At 30.7% G+C, this 23,446-nt stretch overlaps 1 protein-coding gene, 1 long non-coding RNA gene and 1 pseudogene across 2 annotated transcripts; all 3 read right to left on the reverse strand.

Moving 5' to 3' along the window:
* Positions 1-444: 444 nt before the first annotated feature.
* On the reverse strand, positions 445-1,543 carry LOC110665322 (uncharacterized). The gene is made up of 2 exons (XR_009149002.1): positions 1,320-1,543; positions 445-1,199 (listed from the first exon to the last, which is right to left on the reverse strand). It is a non-coding gene; the product is annotated as an uncharacterized LOC110665322 (long non-coding RNA).
* A 2,305-nt stretch (positions 1,544-3,848) lies between these two features.
* On the reverse strand, positions 3,849-7,421 carry LOC131180234 (probable disease resistance protein At5g63020). The gene is made up of 2 exons (XM_058147857.1): positions 4,188-7,421; positions 3,849-3,940 (listed from the first exon to the last, which is right to left on the reverse strand). Exon 1 carries the CDS (start codon positions 7,253-7,255, stop codon positions 4,214-4,216), a length of 3,042 nt encoding a protein of 1,013 aa, XP_058003840.1. The 5' UTR covers positions 7,256-7,421; the 3' UTR covers positions 3,849-3,940; positions 4,188-4,213.
* An 11,636-nt stretch (positions 7,422-19,057) lies between these two features.
* Positions 19,058-22,676, reverse strand: LOC131180240 (probable disease resistance protein At5g63020; annotated as a pseudogene).
* Between the last annotated feature and the right edge of the window lie 770 nt (positions 22,677-23,446).

Genomic DNA, 23,446 nt, shown 5'->3' on the forward strand with positions numbered 1-23,446 from the left:
GGCCAGAGCAGCTAGTCACGAGTTTCTGCGGGAAATCAAGTGTGTATGTTGCCTCATACAACTCATTGGAGGACTTGCAAAGCGTATTCACTTTGACGTTGAAAAAATATATAAATATTTCTCTCTCATCCCGCAAAATATTTTCAGAGTATAACGGAGCCTGTTGGGGTTTCTGACCATTAACACTTTGGAAAAGATTACCTTTTTACATGACTGGAAATTTGTTTAACATCTATTTGACAGATTGCTTCTCAAAGTATGAGTTCAATGAACTGAGCAATTAAGTAGAAAATACCAAATAGGCAAATACAGATTAAAAACAGTAACTTCAAAAAACTATTGTGATTCATTTGCTGAAATTGAAATACACATTCAGCCAATTAAATAAATAAAAAAAAACTAAAAGGAAAATTTAAAAAATACGAATAAGCTGTTGTAACTTGATAAATCAAAAGATAAACAAAAATTATCTAGATTATACATTTCTTTCATGCCATTTATTCCTTACAACATCTTGACATCAATTAAGGAAAATATATTAGAGGAGAAAAAAGAGACTAAATCAGGTCAGCTGACAAGAAGCATACTATTAGCAGGTAACAAATTTCTTTGCACCATCAAATGCTCCCCATCTGAAATATCAATCGTACGACGTAGATTTGTCAATGTTGCTTCATCTTCCCAACGCAAAGGCCCCGAAGCATACAAATTCTCAACAATATGTAGATAATTCTGACCTGTAGAATTCTACTCCCAATCGCTCATCTAAAGAAAGTGGACATCCTTCAGTCGCATAATCCACTCTAGAAGATGATTCAGCATCACTACAGCAATCCTCTATATTGTTACTGTGTGGTGTAGAAAACCTAAAGGGAAAATTTTGATAATCATCGCCCATAGCACTACAACTACCAACAGAGGATCTACAACTATCAGTATGCACAGATATTGAGGACTCTACAAGAAAACTATCACTTCCCCTACTTTCATCCACTCTAGAAAACTCAGCTGTTGAAACATTAAAAGAAAAAAGAACATGATTTCTACCCAATGATGCATCGGGATAAACGTGATTTCTTGTTGAAACCATATGAGGCTTTTGAATTTCAATACTTTTATGCACACAGGGCAGTAATCATCTACAGCATATTGATTTATCCGTGTCTTTTACCCATAGGCATGCCACAAATCTCCAAACCCTGTTTCAAACGCCCAAGAGAGAAATGATAATTAGTATCAAACTGATACATAAACAAGAATCACCAATTTAACCATTGAGATGAATTGAATAAACAGAGAAAAATAAAGAGCTTACTAACCTTGTCTGCAGCATTTTTCAGTTCTTATGCTTGAAATTAGGTTTGTTCAGAATCTGAGTTTGATTTGAGTGAGTGAAGTGATCAGGAGGTTTTTGAGTCGAATTTAAGTCAAGCATTTACGACGATCGGTCGCTTATCTAGTGGTGTCTGTGGAGCACTTGAACTAATAAAACCGACTGTAAGAAGTAATCTACTCCTATTGGTGTTTAAGCTTAGATTTGTAATTAAAGTTTAGCCCACACACATATATATAATTGAAGTTATAAATTTATTTAGGACTTAATTTGTGATTTTAAATTTAATCCTAATGAATTTAGGATTTGTATTTAATTTCTAAAATATTTACTAATTAATTTAATCTTTTAAATAAAATGTAGAGTTATTACTTATACCACGTGAATAAAGTTGATTTATATAATAAAAAGAGATAGATGTAAAGATTCAAACTCGAAATTTTCATATTTTATATATTTATTATGATATAGAAAAATCAACTGAATTACACTTTCATTGGCAATACTTGTATTACTTTAATTTATTAATAAACATAATTGTGTATATAGTTTAATTCTAGCTCTTTTTATTGTAAAAAATTCACAATTAATCTACTAATTTCATCAGATATATTATGAATATTTATTAAATAAATTAGGTTTAATAATTTTATCATTATAGTAAAACAAAAAATAAGAAATATAATTAAGAAATTTAAATCTTAAGGCTATAGTATAAGAAATATATAAACTATTTATCTAAACCCCTTTGAGCTGTGGCCCCAGATGTTGAGTAATTCCACAGAAATTTTATACTGCGCAGTCGTTTGAAGGCTTATTTCCTAAGGACTGATCTGTCAACTCTTAATTTTGAGCACCTAAAACAAAATTTGAAGCTGTCTTATTTAACAATGTTTAATAAGGATTATTCTTAGATACACCAAAGGGTGCATTCAATAATTTATTAATTTAATTAATTAAAAATTAAGAAAATATGTTGTGTCATTATTTTAATGACACGTCAATTTTGAATAGGATTGTTTAATCGTGTATATAGTTTAATTCTAGTTCTTTTTATCGTATAAAATTCACAATTAATCTACTAATTGCATTAGATCTATTATGAATATTTATTAAATAAATTAGGTTTAATATTTTTATCATTAGAGTAAAATAAAAAAAAAGAAATATAATTAAGAAATTTAAATCTTAAAGCTATAGTGTAAGAAATATATAAACTATTTATTTTAACCCCCGATATGTCGAGTAATTCTATAGAAATCTAATAATACGCAGTCGTTTAAAAGCTTATTTCCTAACGACTAATCTGTCAACTCCTAATTTTGAGCACCTAAACCAAAATTTAAAGCCGTGTTATTTGACAATGTTTAAGAAGGATTATTCTTAGATACACCAAAGTGAACTCAATAATTTATTAATTCAACTAATTAAAAATTATAAAAATATGTTTTTGTAATGAAATTCGTAAGACTTATCATTATTTCAGTGACATGTCAATTTTGAATTAAATGGTTGTATAATAAGCAATCATTTAATAGACTAATCATTACATTGGTGTATATAAAATTTTGAATTTAGATTAATTTTTAAGCACTTCATAATTTTCAAAACAATTTTTCACTAATTTCATAGATCTCACACAACAGAAACTCTTAGCATTATGTCTTGTACTAAACTTTGAAGGTCAAAATGTGTCTAAACTGTGTTTTTTATTTCCGTTAAGCAAAATTATAGAGAGAGAAAATAAGCTTCAAAGTTAAAATTTTATTTTCAACATTTTTCTGAAATTTTATAGATTATTTTGAATATCTTTAATTTTTGGATTATTCTCTAATGAGTTATGAGTTACGTATTAATTTTTATGAATATTAAAATTAATTAGCATGATTTTAAATCTTTAATAATTAGCATAGTTTTAAATTTTTAATTTTATTTAAAAGTTTTATTGAAGTTTAGTATATTTAAAAATATACTCTCGGGTGCTTGAGTGGAGAAATATATAAATAGGAATTTATATATATATATATATATAGATTTGTTTTTCATTATTGTTAGTATTATTATTTGTGAAGAACTAATTTATATGAAAAATATATTATACTATTTTATATATTATTTTTGGACCATAATTGATTGAAATAGAAAGATTGAATACTAAATTTTTAATTATTAATAATATGTATATCTATATGTGATTGTTGAAGATATTAAAAAAGTGCTAGCATGATCAGTAGTAGTAAAGTTTATGGCTGTCTGATCATATAAAATGAATTATTGATAATTTTATCATTAACAGTCACAACAAATTAAACGCAGGATGAATTTACCTGAAATTTTATTGTTCTCTCCTACAAAAAGCAAATTCGAGCAAAACAAATCAACTCATGAAACACAAAACAAGTTCAAGATGAGACAGAAAGTTACAAAATTGAAGAAAACATCTCAAAAAGCTACACATGCAGTAATAGGAAATGCGCAAGAATTGCAGTCCTGATACTTGAGAATGCGCAATATCAACAAAATACTCCACCAGCACAGCTTCGAAAGCTAAATGCAGCATTTGGCCAACAACACCACTCCATAGTTTGCCAGCTCATCCTCTGCCGCCTAAAAAATTTCATCGGAAGTCAGACTCAACAATAAAACCGAAAGCCTTCAAGCATTTGATCCAGGAAATAATATGATCAAAATATGTCAATGCAAAATGCTAAAATTGTTTTGCAGACATGCTAAAATAAAGCCAGAGTATATATTAATATGCAAGGTGGCAAAATAAAGAACTGAATTGGGCTTTTTTTTGTCGGAAGAATTAGAAGGAGATTGAAATAACAAGTTGAAAATAAAAACCAATTACCTATGGAAACCAAGCAAATGTGAAAATCAATACCAACGGCGAGAAGGCACAAAGCACGGTAGAAAGGTAGTTTTAGTAGAATCATCCTCCCATTCAACATCTTTCCACCATCGTTCCTCTGCTTCAATCTTAACTTTGCCTCCATTTGCGCTGCTCGAGTTTAATGGCAGCTTCTTAAGCTGTGGGCATTCATATACATCGATTTGTTTTAGAGAGGGAAAGGACAAGGCTTTGGGATAAATGCGTTTCAATTCTGGTAAATTTTCCAAGTTGAGATATTCTAGTTTAAAAAATGGATTGAAATTTTCATCCCCAACTTGAACATCATCTAACTTTTCAGCACTTATTATCTCTTCTATATGATTGTTGTTGCCCACATGCAAGTCCGTCAAATTTGGAGCTAGAATAATCCATGTCAGATCCTTCAATCTGAGGCTTCCCATTAAATTCAATGTATTAAGGCTGTTAAAGCATGTCTCCCTTGAGATCATTGAGTTGCCTAGACCTCCACCTGCATCATCATGTGTTTCTATCTCTTCCATTACAACATCGACATCCAAATCTTCTGAATTCCCTCCACCAACTATAACTAAAACTTCTAGATTCTTCATATTTGTTAACCACCAAATGTTGAGAGATTGTGGACCTGGAAACAATTCAAGCCTTAGAGATCGAGTACAGTTGAGTAATGTGAGGGTGTTGATATAACTCTGGAGACCTGAGACACTTTTTATTGTGCTGCTTAATACATTCAAGTGTTCCAAACATTGTAGCTCCTCTATTATCTTATCTTCCCTCAATATATTATCTTCCCCTTCTTGGACCGCAAAAACACCAACGTCGACCATTTCCAAAACTTGCAATGATGATAAACTAGATATGACTCCCCTTGGAATCATATTTAGATCGAGGGCATCCTCCAAGTTCAGATATTTCAGATTTACCAACATTTTCAACTCAACTGGCAATTGCCTTATCAGCGTCCCTGACAGATTAAGATATTGCAATGAGTTCAATTTTGATATTCCCATCGGCAATTCCCTTATACAAGTGCCTGAGAGGTCCAGAACATTTAGCATATCCATAAATTGAAAGAAACCATCACCGATCTCCCTTAAAAGACGATTATCGCTGAGAAATAAAGTCAAGAGATCAGGACATCTAGGAACTTCATGGATTCTTTCAAAGGAGTTTGCCATCAGGGACATCCGTTTTGATCCTTCCCATGTTCCAACCTCTGATACTTGAGTTAATTGGGCACCCGCTTTCACAAAAAACTTGTGCTTTTCTTTTTCATATTTACATGCTATCCACAGAGCCATGTCACGAATCACATCATGCATTTTCACATGTTGGCCTTGCTCTTCCAATAAACATGCCCCAACAAGTGAACAGATTATAGAATATGACTCATTGCGATCACCAAAATTCTCACAAATCCAATAATTTACCAATCCACGTTTGTGAATTTCAAAGTCTTCCGGAAATAAGGAACAATATAAGAAACAAGATTTAACTTTATCACTACTCAGACTATCATAACTAAATTTCAATCGTACAAATACCTCAACCTCCATATCTTGAAATACCTCATCCTCCATGACTGGTAAGCTTGAGGCAGAACTTCTTAGTACCTTAAGAGCATGCTTCCATTCTTCCCTTGTAATTCTACTGGCCATGGCTCTACCAATGGTAATGAGAGCGATTGGCAATCCTCTACACTCTTTAGCAACATCTTGAGCCAGAGGAACAATATCAAGATCAATATCCCCAACCTTCTTCTGAAACAATGCCCAAGCTTCTTCCCAATCCAAAGGTTTCACTTTTATCATCTTTTCAGCTTCCATTTGCCTGCCTACTCTGTAAGAGCGTGTTGTGAATACTATCTTGCATCTGTTTTGTCTTGTAGGCAGAGGAACCCCAATTTCTTCAAGGTCAACTCGTTGCCATATGTCATCTAACAATAATACAAATTTCTTTCTACTCAATGCATGGAATATGTCATCTGCTTTCTCACGGAGGCTTTTCTTTTCCCATTTGTCATCCAAAAAGCCAATTTTTTTCCAAATCTGCTCTTGAATCTTCTCAAGTTTCAAATCTTTAGAAACCACAGCCCAAATCAAAACATCAAAATTATTAGATATAGTGGCAAATCTATTGTTGATTTGAGTAAGGAGAGTAGTTTTACCGACTCCCCCCATACCGTATATGCCAAAAATTCCCACCTGATCTCCCGTGATGAAGCTCCATGCCTCGTCTAAGGTACTTTCAGTGCCCACTGTTGGATTAACATTTCTTACTACCACTGGTTCTGGAAGTGTCCTCTCAACCACTTCCTTAAAATCTCCTTTGGCTTTTAACGCAATCACATCTTCTAATTTTTTGGCGACCCTTCCCACGAACATGTAATTGGAAATATCTCCAGCTAGCAATTTCTGAACTTGTTGTGGACCATCTCTTTCGAGCTCCTCTGCTTCGGTTATCATCGCTTCCGCCATCGAAAGCCACAATAGAACTTGTTGCAGCGCCTTCTTTTGTTGTCCTTCCTCTAAGTCAACCTTCCGCTTCACATCCTGCTTTGAAGCCCATAATTCTCGTCTTGCAGTCCTTAAAGCTTCGAGATTAGCTTGAAGTTGGACAGCAGGGGCACTGATAACCACTTCTTTGAATTCACCTTCGCTCATCAAACCAACCACATGTTTGAGGCTTCTGGAAACGCTTTTCCCAAACATGTAGGTGGACTTACAGTTCTTGGAGCAACAGCCTGCGAGACACAATTTCTGTCTTTCTCGCGTAGCTCTGTTGAGGAGAGAATTAACTTCAGTAATGGTAGCGTCTACCCTTGAAAGCCATCCTCCAACTCGATCCAGCTGCACTGTTTGTGGAGCTTCCTCACTGATGACCATCCGCATCACATCATTGCTCAGCTCTCTTAATTTATCTCTTGCAGTCTCAAGTTCTTGAAGATTGTCTTCAAGCTGACATACATAAAGAGCTTGTCCAGCAACGCAATCCCAGCAACGACCGATCAAGGCATCACCGCATTGAATTGAAAAGACGTTACCCATAGCTTATGAAGAATTTGACACAAGTTTAAAAGAATAAACGGAAGCTAAGTTATAGAGAGATGCAGGGGATGGAAAATGAACTCTTTGCATGAAAAAATGATTGGAAAGAAAGTGTGAGGAGAGAAAAGGAGAGTGGAGAGAATGATGGAAATGAAATTACTTTTCTCTCTTGTTGGAAAGTGAAGAGAGAATAAAAAATTGAGTTGGCAAAAAGGGAAATAAATTTTTTTTATTCATTTAATTTAATATGTTGTCTTTAATTTTTTTTTATGCGAAAATTAACTATAAAAATAAAATGATATATTAAAAAATTTTCACAATTTATGGGCCTCCCATCTAATTTTTCCGTCTCCCACCTAACATTTTTCACTTTAAGGAAACTATTTAGGAAGAAAGATTATTTTTTTATCAAATTTATCCAATATTTTTTAATTTTATTAATTTTAGCATAAATTATTAACCTGAGTCTAATTAAAATAATCATCCAAATATTTGCTTTTTTTTTGCATTTTAAGAAAAATTTTGTTCTTCTTCTTCCTCTCTCTATTTCTTTTTTTTTTTTCCTTTCTTTTGTTTGTTTAGATTTTATTTGGATTTTTACCAATTTCTGCAAGAAATTTGTACCTTCTTTTATCCATTCTCCTCTAGCCTCCTGCGGTATTTATACTTAGAAAGAAAAGAAAAATCAAATCATACAATGTTTAGACCGATTTATTTGGCATACAATCAAGTCCATTAGTTAGCAAATGGTCTAAGAAACTCAGTCACAAATTTGATTTATTTTGTTCTTTAAACTTTTATAAATATTGAGTGTATTAAGAGTGCTAAGAATCAATTTATTTAGAGTTCAGAATATGCTTGTGTTAGATTTCTAGTCTTATATTTTTTATTTTTGGTTGAATTGAATGAATTTCATTTTTTGATAAAATTAAAAAAAAAATTGTAGGAAAGAAAAGTTGCAAAACAGGGGTAATAAAATAATAATTAATTTTATAAATTTATTTAATTTAATGTCTACCATGTAATCTACCTACATGGCACTCAAAGTTTATATAATTGAATTAAAGGTATCATTTCATTACATATGATGAATTGAAACTCATGAATATCAAATTAAAAAGTTAATTTTAAATTGATCGCATGGAGTTGATAGCTGTGTACCTCTTTGAAATACTAACAGATAAAATCGGGGTAATGATTGCTCTTCCCATTCTCATCTCGTCGAAATCGGGCTTGGAATGAAAACTTTTTGTGCAGGGAGTGAGGCCGGACAGATATTCTGTGGGAATTTTCTTTTTTTTTTTTATTTTAATTTATCATTGAACAACAAAATTTATTTATTAAAAATTAAATTATAAGTTAGAAATACAAATCAGCAATATAATCTTAATAGTAAAATTTTAATGTTTAAGTACTTGAGTATATTAAAATAAAAAAATAAATTTTTAATAAAAAATAATAATATATTATAGTGTGCGTTGGTTTCAAAGATTCGGAATAGAAATATCTTATCTTGTCCCCCCTCGCTCTGCACAATATAAAAAATAAGATGAGATTACAAAAAATTAATGGAGTGTCAAGCGAGTTGGATTGAAATCAAAAGCATCCATAGTATGTATTATCTTAAAACCAATTCATATTGATGAATTGTCTTTATTTTTCAATTTGATTTTCGATTATGTTTAGTAAAATGTAATGTAATGCATTGTGATTAACTATTTAATGCATTAAAAGTTGTAACGTGCGGTAAAGTAATTGTCACTGTATTTCTATATTTAGTTATAAAATAAAAATATAAGCAGTGCAATATAATGATAATTTTAATTTTAATATTTAGTTTATGTATAATATTAATAATAAGTGATAACGATTACGGTAATTAGTAATTAAGTGGTAGTAATGTCTAAATCGTTGTTGTATTAGCAACAGTGGTGGTTAGATATTAGCAGTGCCAAGGTGAGGTAGTGATAGTGGTTAAATGGTGGTAGAGGTGGCAATAGCTAAGTAGTGATAACAATAATTAAGTGGTGATGATGGTGATAACGATGATAGTAACAGAATGGTAGTGGTGGTGCGACAAGGTAGGAATAGTGATAGTGGCAATGGTAGTGGTAGCAATGCTAACCAAGTGATGGTTATGTTCATAATAAATGAAAAAAAAATAATTATGATTATATCTATTTTTATATATAACGATGATTAGTTACTTTAAATATAATTGATTACATTTAGATAATTGATGTTCTGTTTCATAACATCAAATATTTTCGTGTTAATAAATGTAATTAAATATATAATATAATTGCAATATAAAGGCATCTAAGAATATATATATATAAAACTTGGTTTTGAAAACAAGTTAATTTAGCTGCGCATAGTTTCACTAGGGTTGCTTTATTATATACTAGTTATAACATATGGTTTGAGACTTCAAGCTCTCTATATAATACTCTAATTCTAATGTTACATCAAATTTTTTCATTTAACATTTTAGGTCTTAGGAGTATGTTAAGAGGTCTATTGATTTGAGTTTAGTTAATCTTTGTTAAGTTTTTTTTTATTATTTTAATAAATAAATAAATAATTAAAAAAATTAATTAATATATCACATAAATTAAGAACAGCTATCTGCCACCGACTCGGGGCCAATATTACGCATCCTCCACATGGCCATCCTTTTCTAAGGTCAATCATGCATCTCTTGAATTTATGCATGATCACTTTTAATTGTCACTTAATTTTTCTTTGAATAAGTAAAATTTTGAATTTATGATATGTTTTGAATAAAATTGTTATTTTATATATTAGTTATAAGAGAAAAAAAATAAAATTAGTGAATTTTATTGTTCGTCTATAATTTTTTGATTTATAGAGATTGGAGAGGAAAGAGAAGAACATGAGAATAATTATAATATTTAATATTATTGGTTAGATTTTATCTTTTTTTTTTAATAAAATTAGGCATTTTATTAGGCTTTGCATAGGCTTAAATTTGTTATGGAATTTGGGAAATTATGCCAAGCCAAATTTTATTGTCGATCAAGATCCGGTAGCTAGTTTGAGTTGGGATATCAATAATAAATTGCCAGTCTAACCAAACGTCAATGCACACTTCGTGGAGGGCATGGCTTTATTTTCGGATCACTCAGCTCATCCTCTGCCTCTAACTCACATAAAAAATTGGCACAATCATAAGAGTTCTTCAATCCAACAATGGCTTGTCGATGGAACATGTGGAGGTCATCTTTTCAAAAGGATAACAAACTTTATCGAACCAATTAGACTACAAAGGCAAGCGCATGCTCACAGAAAATGCAAAGAAGACAAGTTGCACGACAGAGAGAGTGTCTTTTACTGATTCCACTTACTTAGATATAATCTATAATTATATAAATTGTAGAAATCAATAATTGATCACATCCGCTTGATGTTGATAAATTTATTTCATCCAATACCTATTATGTGATCTACCTAACGTGGCATTCAAAACTCATTTCAATTTTTAATGGGTTAAATACTATTGAAGGTCAAGTACTGCAAATATGTGAGTCTTCTTAAGTTTTGCTTAAATCATCTTCCTCACTTTTAATTACTTTTTTTTTATATAAATAGAGTTTATTAATTTTTTCTTTAGTTTTTTTTTATTATCAGTCCTTAGATTAAAAAAAATTAATGTTGCTTTAACTTCTTATAAAAAAAAAAATTATAAGTCCAAAAGCAAAAAATAAGTCAATAAAGGAGGCAGCATGATTTTGTCCGGTGGTGCGACAGGTCGCGCTGCTAGTGAGTGACAAGGGTGACCCACCTGCAATGTCGATCCACATCCACTCCATCAAGAGCCTTTCTGAAGCGTTTGAAACAGTGTCTTCCGGTCCTTAACCAACTGGCTTCGTTCCACCCCTGGCGCTGCGCTCCTTTGAGCTCGGCCAGCGTTGTGGGCGAGCCTGTTGTGCTTCGCAAACTGCTCAAGCCGATCTCCCTAAGCTTGGCTTGGTGCTGAGTTTAATAGGTCGGAGAAAATGTTTGTTAAATTATAAATTAATTTATTTTAATTTAAATTTATATAAATTATTATATAATCTTACATATTAAAATAAATAATTAATTTAATATTATAATTTAATTATTTATATTTTTTTATTTTATATTTTTTCAATATCAAATTTCGACACCGTCTCCAACTCACATAAAAGATCAGCACAATCAAAAGTGTTCTTCAATCCAACAATGGCTCGTCGGTGGAACATGGGGAGTTGTCTTTTCAAAAGGATAATAAACCTAATCAATCCAATTGGAAGACAAAGCCACATCCACGTTGGCAGAAAATGCAGAGAAGACGAGTTGCATTATACAAACAATAATTGATATTGAATTGAGTTGATCATAATTACTATTGAATAATAATTGATTATTATATATATATATATATATATATATATATATATTGTGACACCCCTTACTCGTGTACAGTGTAGCCGAGCAAAATATGCTACACAGTGTGCCGGAGCACCAAATTATATTTTAATTCAATTTACCCTTTTTACTTATTTATTTACAATTTTGATTAATCTGAATTTTTTCACAAATTTTATAGAAAATCCGTCAGAGTGCTTGCTCTAAATTGGAAAAATAGTTCTTCTGAATCTGTTAAAAACACTTTCAATAAAATCATCAAATCATTTTCAGTCAACCACCAATATATTTTCAAAAATTTCTCAAATCACTTCAGTATCTCAAAATTCAATTCATTTCATATCACACTCAATTCAATGAGAAATGCTCACATTTATTACTGAACATAGTTCATAGATAATTACATCAAAAGCACAATTACATGAGTTTATAATATTCATTATAGAAGTTTACAAAATACCAAAATACCAAAAGTGGCCTAATGTCCTGCCTAATGTCCTACCAAATGCACTGCAAATGTGAGGTGACTTTGGACTCCATGTGCAGATCTGAAAGCTCACCCTGTATGAGGTCTGCTGGACTCTCTAGCTATGTCTCCAGTACTTGCACGTGGCAAAAACAACGCGCTAAGCAATTCTGCTTAGTAGTGACAATATAAAATAAAATAACTAAAATAAAGTAAATATGCAGAATGTATGTTTATATTTTTTGTAGACTTAATTTATGATATTTATTGTAGTATTATTCGATTAAAATTTGGTAAGATTTATTATCATTGCCCGAGTAACCCATACTAGTCGACTGGACTGGATAAACGGGTAAACTGGCACTAGGTACTAAGTATCTCAAACCATCATACCATCGGTCACATTGTGTCTCCTGGTGTGCAACAGAATAGCTAATAAGCTGTAATAATTATCAGGGGTAAAACCCGAATATAACAACTCAACCAACATAGCCAAAGGCTATTATGTCACAGAATAACACGTGAGGCCATAAAACACAAAATGGCATGAAGCCATATGCAGTACTGCTAACAGAACCCTATTGGCATGCCAACCTATTCTCTGAAATTCAAGTTTTGGTGTTATTATTCAATTCATTAGTCAACAAAATGTTTACTTTTACATGGACAATAGGTACATTGGGTTTAATACTCCCAACATACCACATTTGACATTCTAAAATTGTTAGTATTGGTTGCCAATACCATTTCTAAGCTTAATGTTAATTGTTCAAAATTGTCAGATTTCAAGCTTTGTGTTTACTGTTTCATTAGTTATTTTTGCAGTGGGATTTGACAAAATGGTCAACATAAAAATTGTTCCTTATTTTGTCTAGTTACATTTCCTTTTTTGAATCACTCTATTTGGAGTTTTGTAGCTCAAGTTATGGCCTAAAAACCACAACTGGCCGAATTAAAAATTTTCCAGATTTTCTGGACTGACCAAGTCTATAGTATTTTGAACAGTGACTACAGGTCACTTTTTGAATATGTTATGGTCATAATTTGGGTTAGGTTTCCCCATGAAAGTTTTAGGTCTATATCTCAGCTTGTTGCTGGTAAAATTTCAGGTCAATTGGACCTTTCTACACTGAGTTATGGCCAAATGACTAAATACTGTTCATTTGGTCATTTGCCCAGGCAGAATGCAGGTAACCCGGATTAGGGTAATCTTTAGGTCAACTTGGTTTAATTTTCTGGGCATGGTTTCTTCACCAAAGTTGTGCCATTATGTGTCTAGTTTCATGTCCAATTGGCCTTGCACCAATTGAACCTCTACAACTCCAGTTATTGCTGTTCAAACCTGCTGGACTTATGCCCAGTCTTGCAGGTCACCAAGGGCAGCCACACTAACCTCAATTCCCACTATACCAACCACTTCATTTCTTGTTTACACATAACCAAATGGTTAATAATTGACCATTAAAATTCATTTTCACCATTACAAGATCAAGGTCTCCATTTTATACCCAAACCCTAACCCTAACATCTCAAATCATGCATTTAACTTGCATTTCATCATTTCACTTAAAAGATTAATACTAAGGGCAGCCATACTACCATTTTAGCTCCATGAAAATCATCAAAACCTTACCACATCTAAGGCTGCTAAAAATATGGAATGGGCATACACATGGTATTTATTAAATTTCTTTGTAATTTTGCACTCAATCATACTCCTTCAACATGAATTTAAAGAGAAAATCAAGTTTAAGTCACTAACCTCTAATGGAGTCACCTTTCAAGCTAGTAAGAACTCTTCCACTTTACTTCTTTTTATTCCCAAAAGCTTCACTAAGATAAAAGAGTAAGGTTTTGTGTTGGGCACTTAGGGTTTAGTTGAAAGAAACTAAGGGAATTAAGCTTGATAACCATGAAAATGGAGGAGAGAGGTGAGGGATGAATTTCGGCCAAAAGAAGAAGAAGGTGGCTGCTAGCTTTTTCTAAAGTTTTGATTTCTTTTCTTTCCTTTTAATGTATTATAAGTGGTTTTATTACATTTGATTGGCCCATAAATTTTAAATGACCTCATGCTTACCTCATTAAATCAATATTATCTCTTTTCTCTTTTTTTTTTTTTTCTTTACTACACACTTTTAATTTCATTTTTAGCAATGTTTATTCATATTTGATATCATAAAATTTATGTACTTAATTGGACAAGTTGGTCAAAAATCATTTCTAAAGACGAAATGATCAAAATGTCCTCCGTTTGGCTTAACGAGCCAAAATTATGTGTACTGATTGATTAAAATTTCCTTGTGTTTTTTTAATATTTTATTATCATTGGAACCCCAATAATCCTTCTCGGAGGTCCCAAAAATTATTTCATGAAGTTTTCCCCGGGTCTAGGGTTGCTAATGGCCTTCACCGTCGCTTCCCCTTCGGGTTACTCATTCATGGGGTTTCGACTCGTTTAACCTTAGTGTATTTGGTTTTTAAAAATTTTTCCTTGATTTTTATGAGCATTATTTAGTTTCTTTATAACTCCTCACTCTAGTCTATTTATAATTTCAAATATTCTAGCTGCCCAGACTGACATTGGTCACCTGAACAGTAGACTGTACGGACTAGCTAAAGTGAGGATGTTATATATATATATATATATATATATATATATATATATGTTATTTTATTTTATTATTATTTGATATTTTTCTTTAATATTTTGGGTGTGTAAGAGATTTGAATATTCAATCAGTCAATTGAAATTGTCTCTTTTCTATTGAAAATAACTATTGTCTTTGAGGTTCCAGGTGAGTGGTAATTATAGTACATGGCACCGTTTTAATCCCTTTTAAAATTTCTTAGCATTAAGTTTGTTATTAAATGAAATTTTAAATCAATATTTTAACAATTATTTTATATGTAATTTTCAAGAGTTTTATTTTATTATTGAATTTTATTTCAATTTTGATTAAATAATTAATTTTCTCAACTATCTCTGCATTAGACCCATTAGGATTCCGGGAACAGGCCTTTAATGTATTTATATTGATTGATATTTGACTATAAAATTTATCGATGTGTTACACTGAATTGATTTGAGATTATTGACTCTCTGAAACTATTGAAATACACTATTAGAATTGCACTATCAGTTATTATTTGCTATCTGAAATTTTTATTGATTTTGATTGATTTGTACAAATTGATTTTCTGTTGTGAATTGGTAGCTGTGCCCAGTATCTGTTTCTGTTATCTAGCCCCGCCGTGTGGACTATCACGGTATTAGGTTGCATTGTCAAGTCATGCATCATTGCAGTTTAGGTTTGCATTAGTATCATATGCATTGATATCTGTGAAGGAGGAGAAAGGTATCTAATATCTAGTAGCGCGCTTACCATCTGGCCTTTGGAGATGTGGGGTATCATCACCCTAGTGCACCGTACCATAAAATTTTTATTGAATGAATTTCTTTTTTATATATGTTTTATGAAATTATTTTATTAATGATTTTGACAGCATGAGCATGATTTTATTGAATAAAAATTTTATTGTGAAATTAATCAAGCGTCTGCCTGTTCCTATTCCTATTCCGTTGTGTGCTATAATTATCATTCACTGAGCATTTAGCTCAAACAACGTTTTTTCTGTCTGTTATCTATTTCAGATCAGTAGAATTCTGCAGCTGATCCAAATATTCAGTCCATTTTCTGGAGCTGATCCAAAGGCATAGAGTAAAATTGTAAAAATTATAAGAAGTTAAAGATTTTTCCTAATTACAAAGATGAAGAGTAGAGGTATTGATCTTTGTAATTCTTATTGATCTCTTTAGTTCCTTGCATCATAATGGATTTCATGTCTTTTTGATAAATGATGCTTGAATCTCTTTATTCCTTGCTTCATTGTGGAGTCTAGGGGCTTGCGATTATGATTCAATTCAAGATATGTCTAAGAACAGAAATTAAAGTGAAATTTTGGTATAATTTTAGTTTGATTCTTTATTGTTTAGATTATGATTCGGTACGATTATATATTTTTCAGTTTAATACTATTCTTAATTCTTCAGTTTTGATTCAATTCTCGATTTTTAAAATAATTTTTTATAATATTTCTATAAAAAATCATACTTAATTTGTATTTTTAAAGTAGGTTGTTAGTACATAATATATCATATAAAATATCTTTTAGCTATTTATTAATTATGTAATCTTTAACTATAAGATATAAAATTGATATAATAATATAATTATAATTAAGAATTATTATATATATAACTAAAAATATTAAGAAAATATAGAGAAATGAAATATAATATTAGCTATATTTAATCCATAATTATACACATATATATATAATTATATTAAAAGCGTATCATATATCTAAAAAATTTATAAAAAAAACATATATATAAATTTAATTTTTTATTTAGTTATAATTTAATATAATTTTAGTTCAATTTTAATACAATTTCAATATAATTTTTAGTAAAAAATAAAATAAAATTAAAATATAAAATAAATTCAGTTTAATACAATAAAATTCCACAACCCTAATTATGCAAGTTTAAAAATGAAATAAAAATATTTCTTGAATTCGCTTACCATTAAATTAAACCAACCAAATGCGGGCCAATACAGAAAAAGTATGTTAATGACCACTTATCTTAATCAAATTATTATTATTATAGAGACTATTGCTTTAAACTTTCATTTTTTATTTGTTTATTTCACTAAACCAAACGTTCTTATACAATAAACAAAAAAAATCAATTTATCGTTATTCAATTATTAACTCTGAAAAAAGCTTTTATAATAGCAAAATTACCCTTCTATGGCAAGAAATTGTAGAAATTATAAAAAATCGTACCATTATAAAATTTTTTTAAGAGTTAACAATTAACTAATGATAAATTGATTTTCTTTAGTAAAAGGATTAATTTGTTTAACAAAAATAAAATTTAAAAATTTAATAATTACTCAAATCGTTAAATAGAGATTTTTTTTTTTGAAAAAAATCTTTCAAAAGAGATTAATCTGCAAATTTTATATTTTACTAAATTTTAAATATTTGGATATAAATTATCTGGAAATAACGGGAGAGGAGAGAAATGAGTGGTCAAGAGCATGATGGAAATGAAATTACTTTTTTCTCTCTCGTTTGGAAAGTGATGATTGATGAGAGAAAATAAAGTTAAAAAAGAGGGGCAGAAAAGGTAAATTATAATTTTTTATTTTTAAATTATAATGTTGGCTTTAACTTCTTATAAAAAAAAAAATTATACAAGTCCAAAAGCAAAAAATAAGTCAATAAAGGAAGGCAGCATGATTTTGTCCAAATCAACTTTTTGTTTAAATATTTGAATTTCAACTCTAAAAATCTTATAGTACACTAAAAGATAATTTTTTTAATTAAATTTTTAATTAGATTAGAAAAAAGATTAATTAATTAATTTTTTTAGAACATAAAAGATAAAACTTTCATTGAATTGAGATGAAATATAAATACGAGGTATATAATTTTTTATTATTTTAATTTTACATAAGAAAATTTAAGATAAATTAACGTAAAAAATAATTGTAATTATCTTAATTTAAAGGAATTGATTATATTGATATGGTATTTGAATTGGCCCATCGATAAAAAACATACTTCACTTATTGATAATCTAATATTGTTTGACTCCATAGTCTTTTCATGAATCCAATATGAAATTTATCAAATTTTAATATTCTCAAAATGAAAAATATGTACTATCATTGCACTATAATCAAAATAATAAAGTAAAACGCTTAATAATTCCATGATAAAAAAAAATTGGAACAAAGTCTTGCCAATACACAAATATCGAATCCTCATAGAAGGGCGGAAAATAAATTTTTCATGACAAAACTTATATCCATCAATAAAAATAAATTAAAAACAAAATAACTATATTTAAAAAAACACAGATACGAACGATTATTAAAAAAATATAAAATTAATATAAAAAAAAAAGTAACCACCAGTTAAAATACTCAGCAATGAGCAATTCAAAAAGCTCCAAAGAAAGTTATTCTTATGGTTACACTGGTATGTATAAAATTTGATTTTAGATTAATTTTTAAATACTTCAAAATTTTCAAAATAATATTTTATCAAAATCTCATGTAACGGAAACTCTTATCATTTAACGAAGTTTTCGAGGGCCATCTGTATGTGACCGAATTAGCTCTTAGCTACTAAAAATTAAAGTTTAATGAATTTTAAAATATAATATTATATTAGGCGTTTGATGCGGAGAAATATAGAAATAGGAATTTCTTTTTAATTGGTGAATTTTTATGGATTTTTTTTTTATTTGTGAAGAACTAGTTTATATTAAAAATGTGTTTTTAGAGGAAATTAGTTTATTTTGAGTCAAAAATATTCTTATTTATATATTATAATTGAACTATTATTGATTGAAATAGAAAGATGGAATTGAAATGATTCCATACTAAATTATTATTATTATTATTATTATTATTATTATTATTATTATTATTATAAATGCTAGCTTGATCAATAGTAAGCAGTAATGTTAGTGGTTGTATGATTATATAAAATAAATTATTGATAAATTTATTATTAGATATATAAAATTCATATTTACATATTAATTACAAATGAAAATTCTTTCATATATTACGTGATACAAACACAAAAAGTTTGCAATCAATTAAATTCAGAAAATTCATAGTTTTAAAATATAAATATAAGATCCAATCTTATATTTAAATAATAGCTAGACTTATCAGATTAGTGATTATTAATTTTAGAGTTTTAGATTGAGCTAAGGCTATCCCAGATTAAACAGTGCATCTAAAAAATATAATATAATATAATATAATATAATATAATATAATATAATCATGTGGATTTGTATGTAAATTTTCAAGATTTCAAGTGAAGAAGGTTAATTTCTCAAACCAGAGGCAAAGGTTATAATAAGCTTTTGATTATAGAAAAATAAAGAGCACAAATATACATGGAATATATGTATCTAAGGACCCATCCCTAAAATGATATGCAAAATTCAGACCAAACATAAAATGAGCTTATACTAAGCAAACTCAACTTTAATTTCAGGTAGAAGGCATTGACTGGGCACAAACTCGAAGAAAACATCTCAAAATAAAATCAAAGCAAAAAAGCTACGCATGCAGTAAACAGAAAATGCGCAAGAATTGCAGTCCTGATACTTGAGTACCAAAATCACTCCATTTGGCTGTAACACATCCACCAACACAGCATCCAAAGCCAAATGCAGCATTTGCTCTCACAGCACCATTCAATAGTTTGCCAGCTCATCCCCTGCCAAAAAAAAAAAAAATTGCATTAGAAATCACAGTCAACAATAATTTTGAAAGCCTTTAAGCGTTTGATCCAAGATATAATATGATCAAAATATGTCAATACGAAATAATACAAAGTTGAAAATGAAAACCAATTACCAAAGGGAGCGAGAATGCACAAAGCACGGTAGAAAGGTAGTTTTAGTAGAATCATCCTCCCATTCAACATCTTTCCACCATTGTTCCTCTGCTTTAATCTCAACTTTGCCTCCATTTGCGCTGCTCGAGTTTAATGCAGCTTCTTAAGCTGTGGGCATTCATTTACTTCGATTTTTTCTAGAGAGGGAAAGGACTAGCATTGGGATATATGCTTTTCAGTTGTGGTAAAAAAAGCAACCTGAGCTCTTGGAGTTTAAAAAATGGGGTTAAAATTTTCATCCCCAACTTGAACATCATCTAACTTTTCAACACTTATTATCTCTTCTATATGCTCGTTCACTTGCACATTCAAACACGTCAAATTTGGAGCTAGAATAACCCATGTCAGATCCCTCAATCTGAGGCTTCCCCCTAAAGTCAATGTGTGAAGGCTATTAAAGTATGTCTTCCTTGAGATCATTGAGTTGCCCAGACCTCCACCTGCATCATGTGCTTCTATCTCTTCCATTACAACATTAACACCCAACTCTTCTGAATTTCTTCCACCAATTATAACCATATCTTCTAGATTCTTCATATTTGCCAACCACCAAATGTTGAGAGATTGTTTACTTGGAAACAAATTAAGCCATAGAGCTCGAGTACAGTTGACTAATGTGTGGGTGTTGACATAACTCTGGAGATCTGAGACACTTCTTATTGTACTGCTCAATTCATTCAAGTGTTCCAAGCATTGTAGCTCCTCTATTAGCAAGTTCTCTTCCCTCAATATATTATCTTCCAATTTTTCGACCCAAATAAAACCAACATTGTACATTTTCAAAACTTGCAATGATGATAAACTGGATATGACTCCCCTTGGAATCATATTTAGCTCGAAATTACCCACCAAGTTCAGATATTTCAGATTTACCAACATTTTCAATTCAATTGGCAATTGACTTATCAACGTCCATGACAGATTAAGATATTGCAATGAGTTCAATTTTGATATTCCTACCGGCAATTTTTTGATATTAGTACTTGATAGGTCTAATACGGTTAGTGTACCCATAAACTGAAAGAAACCATCACTGATCTCACTCAAAATTACGATTATCGCTGAGAAATAAAGTCAAAAGATCAAGACATCTAAGAACTTCATGGATTCTCTCGAAGGAGTTTGCCATCAAGGACATCCGCTTTGATACTTCCCATTTTCCAATCTCTGGTACTCGAGTTAATTGGGCACCCGCTTCCACAAAAAACTTATGTTTTTCTTTTTCATATTTACATACTATCAACAGAGCCATATCACGAATCACATCATGCATTTTCACATGTTGGCCTTTCTCTTCCAATAAACATGCCCTAACAAGAGTGCCAATTATAGAACATGCCTCATTGCGAGCACAAAAATTCTCATAAATCCAATAATGTACCAAGTCATCTTTCTCAATTTCAAACTCTTCCGGAAATAAGGAACAATATAAGAAACAAAATTTAACTTTATCACTAGGCAAACCGTCATAACTAAACTTCAATCTTACAAATACCTCAACCTCCATGTCTTGAATTACCTCATCCTCCATGCCTGGTAAGCTTGAGGCAGGGCTTCTAAGTACCTCAAGAGCACGCTCCCATTCTTCCTTTGTAATTTTACTGGCCATGGCTCTACCAATGGTAATGAGTGCGATTGGCAACCCACTACACTCTTTAGCAACATCTTGAGCCAGAGGAACAATATCAAAATCAATATGCCCAACCTTCTCTTGAAACAACGCCCAAGCTTCTTCCCAAGCCAAAGGTTCTACTTTTATCATCTTTTCAGCTTTCATTTGCCGCCTACTCTGCAAGAGCGTGTTGTGAATACTATCTTGCATCTGTTTTGTCTAGTAGGTAGAGGAACCCCAATCTCTACAAGGTCAACTCGCCGCCATATGTCATCTAATAATAATACAAATTTCTTTCTACTCAGTACATGAAATATGTCTTCCGCTTTATCTCGGAGGCTTTTCTATTTCCATTTCTTATCCAAAAAGCCAATTCTTTTCCAAATCTGCTCTTGAATCTTCTCAGGTTTCAAATCTTTAGAAACCACAGCCGAAATCACAACATCAAAATTATTAGATATAGTGGCAAATCTGTTGTTGATTTTAGTAAGAAGAGTAGTTTTACCGACTCCCCCCATACCGTATATGCCAACAATTCTCACCTCATCTCCCGTGATGTAGCTCCATGCCTCGTCTAAGGTAGTTTCAGTGCCCAATGTTGGATTAACATTTCCTACTACCACTGGTTCTGGAAGTGTCCTCTCAACCACTTCCTTAAAATCTCCTTCGCTCATCAAACCAACCACATGTTTGAGGCTTCTGGAAACGCTTTTCCCAAACATGTAGGTGGCCTTACAGTTCTTGGAGCAACAGCCTGCGAGACACAATTTCTGTCTTTCTAGCGTAGCTCTGTTGAGGAGAGAATCAACTTCAGTAATGGTAGCGTCTACCCTTGAAAGCCATCCTCCAATTCGATCCAGCTGCACTGTTTGTGGAGTTTCCTCACTTTTGACCCTCCGCATCACATCATTGCTCAGCTCTCTTAATTTATCTCTTGCAGTCTCAAGTTCTTGAAGATTGTCTTCAAGCTGACATACATAAAGAGCTTGTCCAGCAACGCAATCCCAGCAACGACCGATCAAGGCATCACCGCATTGAATTGAAACGACGTTACCCATAGCTTATGAAGAATTGGACAGAAGCGTAAAAAAATGAACGGAAGCTAAGTTATTACAAGAAATCTAAGGGATGAAAAATGAACTCTTTGTTTGAAAAAATGATAAGAAAGAAAGGGAGAGGAGAGAAATTGAGAGTGGAGAGAATGATGGAAATGAAATTACTTTTCTCTCTCTCGATTGAAATGTGAAGAAAGAAAATAAAGTGAAGTGAAGTGAAAAATGAGAGGCAAAAAGATGAAGAATAATGGTATTGATCCCTTTAAGTCTTTGCAGTTTGCATAATAATGGATTCTATGGCTTTTTGATAACGATGCATGAATCGTTTTATTCCTTGCTTCATTGTGGAGTCCATGGCTTTTGAGGAAAGACAGTGGTCTCAATAATGCTAGTTTAAAAATGAAATAAAAATATTTTTTGATTAAATTATTATAAATGGTATTGCTTTAAAATTTCATTTTTAATTACTTTCTGACCTAATAATAAAAAGAGGGCCAATAATTTTTTTTTTCAGAGTCAATACACTAACGGCAAATTAATTATTTTTTTAACCCAAGAACTAATTTATTTAACGGAACTGAAATTTAAGGACTCAATTATTAGCTAAATTTTAAACAAGGATTAATATATGAATTTTACCAAATCTTATAAACTTAGTTATAAATTATTCTAATTATTAATAGTGAAATATTTAGAGGTAAAAGAAGATTTCTTTCATACAAGGGCAATTTTGCCATTATAAAATAGTTTTTTAAGACGATAAATTGGAAAGAAAGGATCAATTTGTTTAATAAAATTGAAATTCACGAATTCAATCTTTACTCAAACTTTAAATAACAGTTAATATGCGGGTTTTATTAAATTTTAAGGACTTAGACATAAATTAATAAATTATTCCAAGGAAGAAAGGGAGTGGAGAGAATTATAGGAAATGAAATTACTTTTTTTCTCTCTTGTTTGGAAAGTAAAGAGAATAAAGTAAAGGAAAAAAAAAGGAAAAAAAAAAGGAAATAATAATTTTTTTATTTATGTAAAGTATTATGTTGGCTTTAACTTTTTTTATAAAAGATTAATTATAAAACTAAAAATTATAAATGTAGATAAATTTCTTTTTTAAACTGTACATGATTCGTTTGGATCAAACTAAA

The sequence above is a fragment of the Hevea brasiliensis genome, chromosome 1, assembly GCF_030052815.1.
Source record: "Hevea brasiliensis isolate MT/VB/25A 57/8 chromosome 1, ASM3005281v1, whole genome shotgun sequence".
Lineage (NCBI taxonomy): Eukaryota > Viridiplantae > Streptophyta > Magnoliopsida > Malpighiales > Euphorbiaceae > Hevea > Hevea brasiliensis.

Bases quoted from the DNA above. Each gene is read 5' to 3' on its own strand.
- LOC131180234 (XM_058147857.1), bottom strand. From the start codon at position 7,255: ATGGGTAACGTCTTTTCAATTCAATGCGGTGATGCCTTGATCGGTCGT.